This window comes from Mustela nigripes, unplaced genomic scaffold (genome assembly GCF_022355385.1).
Source record: "Mustela nigripes isolate SB6536 unplaced genomic scaffold, MUSNIG.SB6536 HiC_scaffold_795, whole genome shotgun sequence".
Taxonomy (NCBI): Eukaryota; Metazoa; Chordata; class Mammalia; order Carnivora; family Mustelidae; genus Mustela; species Mustela nigripes.
Genome location: NW_026740202.1, coordinates 1 through 6,962, shown reverse-complemented (window position 1 = coordinate 6,962; position 6,962 = coordinate 1). Strand labels below are relative to the sequence as shown.

Here is a 6,962-nt window from a genome sequence, read left to right as displayed (position 1 = left end):
TCTGCTTCTCCCTATTAAGCCTGCATCTCCCTCTCCCTCCTGCTTCCCCTGCTTGTTCTCTCTCCCTCTCTCTCTCTATCAAATACATAAATAAAATCTTTTTTTTTTTTAAAGAAGGAGTAGAAATTAAAGGTCAAATAATAGAAACCTATTGCATCGGACAGGAAGCTTATAGGAAATGGGTAATTTCCTAATAAGAATGCGCATTAACAAAATGGACCCTAAAATAAGGAAAAAACAAGCAGATCACTTAACCATCCAGGGGCCTCTTGCTCCTGCTGGTTCTCCCCTCACTGTTCTGGGGTTTTCCTCTCCGGGGACCCAGAAGGAACAGAGATAGAACTGTTCCGGAGCTCCCCTGAGATCTGACCCCATCTTCTTGTCTACCCCCAGCTATGGCCCACCCTGTGAGGACACCGCGCATGGAAGTCTCAGGGATTGCCAACCCTGATGTGTCACCTAGCACTCTGGATGGCAAGGGACTGGACATATTTACTGAGGTAAAATAAATACTTTAAATGGTAGAAATACATTAATACTTGTAAGAAACAAGAGTGGGTCTAGATCCGGCAGGCCCAAGGGCTCGCACTCTCACAGTGTGAGCTGGACCCTCTCTGACCCTCCATCCTGCTAAGGGCTCTGGGGAGGCCCCATTCCCAGGCACAGTCTCTCTCACTGCATCTGGGGCCGCGCACAACTCCGGGCTGACATCCACTCACCATCCGTTATACTAGGAAGGGTTTCTCTTTCCCTTGGGTTCCATGAAGTCATGACTTTAAGTGTCTTTGGCCTGGCTTGGGTCACACTCTCATCCTTGAAGCCATCAGAGCACCCAGAGGACATAGCATGGGGTTGGGTAGACTTGGATCATGTGTCCGTCTTTGAGGGGGGTGGAATGTGGAGTCTGCCCTCTGGAACTGTTTGGATGGGAGGCAGGTGAGATGTGGTTCCCAAAGGGAAGCTGAGATACTGGCCTTGGATGTGAGAGCGGATGCTGGGCGGGGAAAGCAGCAGATTCTGCATCACTGGTGGGTGACTACAGGGCTGTGGAATCTGAAACCCAGGGAAGGAAGGGGTCCACTTAGGGTCAGGGGCTGCAACTGCCCATCCAGGGCTCTCCCTGTCCTCCCACGACGGCAAGATGCTCTTCTAACTGCTGAGAAAGCAACTTTGCTATTGGTGGGAAACTCAAGGCTCCTGCCCTGGGCATTGGGTCCTCGCATCTCAGAGACTGGATGGCACACAGGCCTCACTTGTGTCCTTGGGAGGAGGGAAGCCTGAGAGTCACCCTTGCCCCCCACACACATCAATCACCCAACCCCAGAGAACACACCGGCTCATTTCCAGTCTCTTCTCTCTCCTTCACAAAGCGTAGACACCAAATATGAGGATGGTCAGGAAATTACTGCTCAGTGAAGTCAAGGGAGGCTCAAGGATCATTCCACACCTAGAATCCACATGTGGCACACCTTCTAGAGGCCACAGTCCCTGAATCATGCATGTGGCTCTCTCAAACCACAGAGTCTCACTGAGAAAACTGCTCGCTGGGAGACACAGTTACTCCCATAACCTTGATTCTAACAACTATGCATGTCCAAGGTTTACATACGTATTGGGAGGCCAAAGGACAGAAGAGCCAGTCTGCTGGACAGCTGTTGTGGCCAGGGCCACATCCAACACTTGGAAGGTTAAGAGACTGAGGGAGGACGCACTTGTCTCAACCACGCAGATGTTGGCAATGGAAACATCCTGTGGGGCTGTCTACACTGCCCATGGACTTACTACGTTCCAGGAGCACAGTCAGCTCAGTAACTGGCCATAGGGGTTGTCAAGACCATGCCTGGCCTGAACTGGAGGACCACAGATGCCTCCTGAGATGGTGAGAGGCCAAGGGCTGTCCTGTCCACTGTTCACTGTTGATCCACTTGGATGGGACGGAGGATCTAGCCAGGGCCAGGAGAGCCCCACCAGCCTGCAAGGAGATTGCACATGGGGGCAGGTAGGCCACTGTAGTCAGTCCTGTATCAATCCATACGTGTTTCCTCAGTGCCCTCATGGGTCAGGGTGGTGCTAGAACTTGCGGCTGCCCAGGCAGAGGGTGGCCAGTGGCACCCTTCACAGGTGGGAGGGAGGAAAAGCTGTGTATGACCTCTGAGGCCCTTACAGCTCTTGACTGGGCTTGAGCTGGATCTGAAACAGTCAGTGATGAGCTATTTCACTTTTCTGTTAAAGCCCAGGAGTGAGGGGCCAAAAACCAATGTTCCAACTCACCTCTGACTCACGTGTGACCCTGGGTGAGTCCTGTCCATCCTGGAGGCGTAGGGAGATGGAGGAAGGGGAAGAAAGCTGATGACGCTTAACCCTAACCCAGAGCATGGTCCTGATCCGGGCACTGATCCTGAGCCCAGCCCATGACCGTCACCCCAACACCACACTTGCATCATGAACAGACCCAAAAAAGTTTTAGAGGGGTCTTATTTTCTCCAGAGAGCTCCTCGGCTGTGCACTCCCGCCCGCGTGCCCACGGAGGCAGCCCAGCCTCCTGAGGACACTCAGATCGCTGACTCCCACACCCCCGGCATACATTACCCAGCAGCATGGTGGGGTTTGATTTGATTTTTTGCTAAGTTTTATTTTAATCCAAGGACTTTGATTCATACAAAATGTCATTGTAGAAACAATAGCAGAATCCAAAGTCTGGGTGATCAATATTACTCAGGCAGCAAACTCATCAATCACAGGATTGTTTTAAAGCAGGTCCCAGTTGTGTTGCATGGTTGGGACTTCTTTTTGGGTTTTTTTTTTTTTAACACTGTTCTTAAATATAAAGTTTTGCAACAAACCTTTGATTTATATCAAATATAATTAAAAATTAACAAATGAGTACATTGTATCAAAAAGTACGAAGATATACATGTCATGCACATACTTGTATATATGTATATATGTATATATTTTACATGCACACATAACTTATTCAAACTACAGCCACTGCTTGACTGGTCCAGATGCAGACAACTGGTTAATGCATTTCAAATTTGGCAACTCACTAGGAGATCTCAGTGGAAACATATGATAGCTGAGAAGAGACGATACAGAAACAAAACCCAAAGTCAGGAAAACAAGACACAGTATCTCCTCCCCCACTCCCTGTAGTTTTCACCAATTCCAGTGTCTAGAAGAATCCAGACAAACTGGTGAGGCTGTGCAGGGCTACAACAGTGATTCTCCACCGACCATGGCCTTGGAAGCAGCTGTGGTTCTGCACAGAATGGATACATTCAAAATAACATGGGCCAGAGATGAAACATCAGTATCAAAATACACATCCTTCGGCTTTGCAACAGGAGCACAGCGATCTCATGCAGGCTGAGATACCATTCCAGTTATCATTTCCTATTGCAGTAAAATACTCTGTAATCTTAAAGTTTCAGAGTGTTGTGCCTTCTGGTAAGGAAATTCTATAAAATGGTTTGGTCACAATCATGCTGAAACCCTAGAACAGGTGATTTAGTTCTACTGAACATGTGTCTTTTGTTGCATAGCCCTATGGGTTAGCGACACCCACTCACTGCGACACACCGCCACACAGAGAAACGCACACACACATCACAGGCCAAGTTTCTTTAAGGTGAGTCATGGGGTGACAGCCAATGGGAACACTCAAATGATCCAGCAAAGCGATCATCTGACGTTTCCAACATGGAGGGCGCACCAAAATCTAACCATCTAAGTACTCCTTTGATCCACGAAACAAAGGGTCTCCCGGCATTTTACCCGCAGCCTCCTCCGGTGTTTCCATTTTGAGAGTGGCCATGAGGTTGGATTTCTCTCTCGCTTTTTGCTTTCCCATATCTTGTGCCACAAACAGTGCCGAGCTTAGCGTGCCTCCCACCCGAGCCAGAGTCTCAAAGCTTCTCCTTGCCGCGTCACTTCCTCTGAGTTTTGGCCTCATTCATTCGGGGCGTCCCAAGTGCCGCATCTGCTCAGACACAGACCCTCCCTCCTGCCCCCACCTCTCCCTCTTCCCAGTACCTCTCCCTCTCTCTGGCCTTCTCTGAAAAGAAACTCACGACAATAGACATCATGCCCCCTTTGGCAGGCATCCCGTCCCTGAGATTCAGATGTGCAACAGACTGAAAACACCCCACGCGGACATGCTCTACGCCGCTGTGTGGCTTCCCAGGAAGCCCTTTTACTCGTGGGAGGAAAACGGGAAGTGGTCGCTTCGTTTCCAACGACAGCCGTCCCACTGGATGCTACACGAGTGTTCTCCACGGACACCAGCCTTGCACCTGGTCGATGTCTGGAACTGGGAACAGTTCCAAGGATTCACCCACACTTCACACAGGCTTCACGTCACTGCCCCCAGGAGCCTGGCACGAGAGGGCTCGGAAGTCAGGCACTTGGTCGAGAGCAGCAGGGGCCAGGGGAGCTGGGGGACCACCCAGGCTGGACGCAAGAGCGTCTCCTCACACAAGACACACACACACACGCACGCACGCACGCACGCAGACACACCAAAGAGCTGAGAGCTTCCTACAAGTTGGATTTTTTTAAGTAGTATTACTATTTCCTTCCCCAGTTTTCTGTTTTTCTCTTTTTTCTAGATCAAGTATATGGAATTGACAAAAGAGGGAAGGGTATTGTGATTAAAAACCAAAACCAACAGCCAGAATGTTTTCCAGATTTGGTCCCCGTCAGGGTTGACAGCATCTGGGAGAGGACAGAGTGTGTGAGTGTATTTCTGGTGCCCATTTGTGGTTTCGGGTACAAAGAGCCACGCCAGGTGTGTCTGTGTTTGTGGGCGCTGACAGAATGCATGGAGCCGCGGCCCAGGCTCCCGAGGCTGCTGCCGTGGACCGTCAACTCTGTCTTGTCTGGCCAGGCGTTCAAACGGGCCAGGCTCCCCCGTACCACAGACTTGGATAAAGGATGGCCTCTGTGAGATCCAGACCTCCTCAGAATGGCTCCAGACACACACCCCAGATGCTGGGACCCATCACGCAGGATTCAGACTGGCGGCGTCCTACTCAGCACATGCAGCCACTTCCCGTGTAGGGTCTGTGGTACGAGACCCAGGCAGGCAGCCTACCAGCGGACAGAGAGAGCCACATCTCTCTCTGAAAGGGCTTTAGGACTTGGTCCAGTGTGAAAGAGGAGGCGGGGTGGGGGGAGCAGCGGGGCCTCCCCCCAGCTGGCCCCAAAGGCAGGGCCCCTCCTCCCAGGGGCTGCTGCCCCCGCCTCGGTGCCCCTGAGCGTCCCCGGGAGCCCAGCATGGATGATAAAACTCATCAACGGAACGCGGCCGCTGCTCAGGTGCGTGGCGTGGGTGGCACAGCTAGCACCAGTGGTCTTGGTCGGGGTGGTGGTAGCTGTGCCGGGCCCGGCCGCCCGAGCTGAGTCCCAGAGTGCAGTGGTAGCCGTTGGGCACGCGGCGGAGGGGGTGGGACTGGGAGGTCAGAGAGGACACATAGGAAGTCCGGGAGGAGCGGCCTGAGTTGGTGGCCACGGCCTCCTCAAAGGTAAGCGTGTCCTCGGGCTGGGTGCGGGCTGTGTCCTCACTGTCCAGACGCTGCCCCAGGTAAGGGTCAGAGCCGATCCTGGAGCCGGCAGCCAGGGGCTGGCTGAGGGGGTCTCTCTGGAGCAGAGCGTTGTGCTCGGAAAGGCCACGGCTAAGCCGGCCCGGGGAGAAGGTGGGGGGGCTGGTCTGTGCCCCAGCGAAGTGGACAGGCGAAGAGTTGGCCGTCTTGTAGGTGACACTGGGACGGGGGGTCAGCGGAGTCTGGGGGAGCTGCCTCCGCCCGCCACGGCCAGGGGTGCTAGCACCGGATGTCGACAACAAGGGGCTCCCGTTCACTGAACCACCACCCTACAAGAAAGCAGAACAGGGCAAGAAAAGAAAAAAATGAAAGTACCAGACCAGAGGCCAACGCGGGTGAGAACCACTGTGGGGAGGCGCGGTAAGGCATGGAGAGAGGCAGGCAGCCGAGGAGGGAGACTGGTCGAGTGTGTGGTGGGGGCAACGTAGCTGGAAACAGTGGGTAACAGAGGGACAGGCACCGTTCAGGGAGAGGCGAGACCAGAGGCCAGTCCAGGGCAGTTGGGACAGGAGGCCTGGGCTGGAGCGGGGAGCCGTGGGGCCCCGGGCCAGGGAACCAGGACATGAAGGAGGATTCGGAACATGGTGGGGAGGGGGAGTCTCGTAAGGAGGGGCAACGAGGGGGTCCTGTCTTACCGGTCTCGGGGGTACCGGCTCCTGCCCAGCTGTTGGTGATGTGGGGTGGCTGCTGAGAGAGGGTTTGGGGTGCGAGGGCTCACGGCCCCCAAAGCGGTCACAGGAGTAGAAGCGCTGCTTCTCCGAGGAAGAGGAAGACGGCTGCCTCCGCTCCTGGGACCGGCCGCGCTCCTGTCTGCGCTCCCTCCGGCAGCCTGTGGGTCCCTCTCCTGGGGGTGGGCCTGGCCCTGCAGCACTGCTGGGTGCTGGCCAGAAAGAGGTGAAGTCAGCACAGAGAGCCAGGTGGGGAGACAGACCCCCAGCCCAGACCTGGTCCCCATGACTAGCAGGAGGACCCAGGGTAAGAGCTGAGGTGGGCGGGTGGTCCTGCCTGGTCCCCCCAGACCTGCGACTCACCACCCCCTACTCAGGACTGCTTATGTGGTCGAGGTACAGAAAGGAAGAGGGTCTCAGACCCCTGCCCCAGGCCCTGGACATAGGAGGGACCCCTGCACGCACCACCATCTGTCTCTGCAGACAGGCTGGGCCCCTTCTCCAGGGACTTCTGCTTCCTGTCCCTGCGGCGATGGCAGCGGTGGTGGTGGTGGGGCACAGGCTGGCTGGCGGGGGCGCGGTCCAGGGCAGCGTTGCAGAGATGAGCCACATGAGGGCGCTGGGGCGCCAGTGTAGAGACGGACCGCTTCATGGGGCTGGCGCTGGGGGCCGGCTGTGGCGGGGGGGGGGG

The 6,962-nt window shown here is 54.8% G+C and overlaps 1 protein-coding gene across 1 annotated transcript; it reads right to left on the bottom strand.

Annotated features, from left to right (window-relative positions):
- Positions 1-2,620: 2,620 nt before the first annotated feature.
- LOC132008728 (voltage-dependent N-type calcium channel subunit alpha-1B-like) lies at positions 2,621-6,941 on the bottom strand. The gene is made up of 3 exons (XM_059387303.1): positions 6,737-6,941; positions 6,239-6,483; positions 2,621-5,872 (listed from the first exon to the last, which is right to left on the bottom strand). The coding sequence occupies exons 1-3, from the start codon at positions 6,921-6,923 to the stop codon at positions 5,342-5,344; spliced, it is 963 nt and encodes a 320-aa protein (XP_059243286.1). The 5' UTR covers positions 6,924-6,941; the 3' UTR covers positions 2,621-5,341.
- Positions 6,942-6,962: the final 21 nt, after the last annotated feature.

What these genes read in the sequence shown, in the direction of transcription:
- LOC132008728 (XM_059387303.1), bottom strand. Translation starts at nt 6,923, where the DNA reads ATGAAGCGGTCCGTCTCTACACTGGCGCCCCAGCGCCCTCATGTGGCT. An exon ending in GTCTGCAGAGACAGATGGTG is followed by an intron (nt 6,484 to 6,736) that starts GTGCGTGCAGGG and finishes CTTTCTGGCCAG; the next exon opens with CACCCAGCAGTGCTGCAGGG. An exon ending in AGCCGGTACCCCCGAGACCG is followed by an intron (nt 5,873 to 6,238) that starts GTAAGACAGGAC and finishes GCTTTCTTGTAG; the next exon opens with GGTGGTGGTTCAGTGAACGG.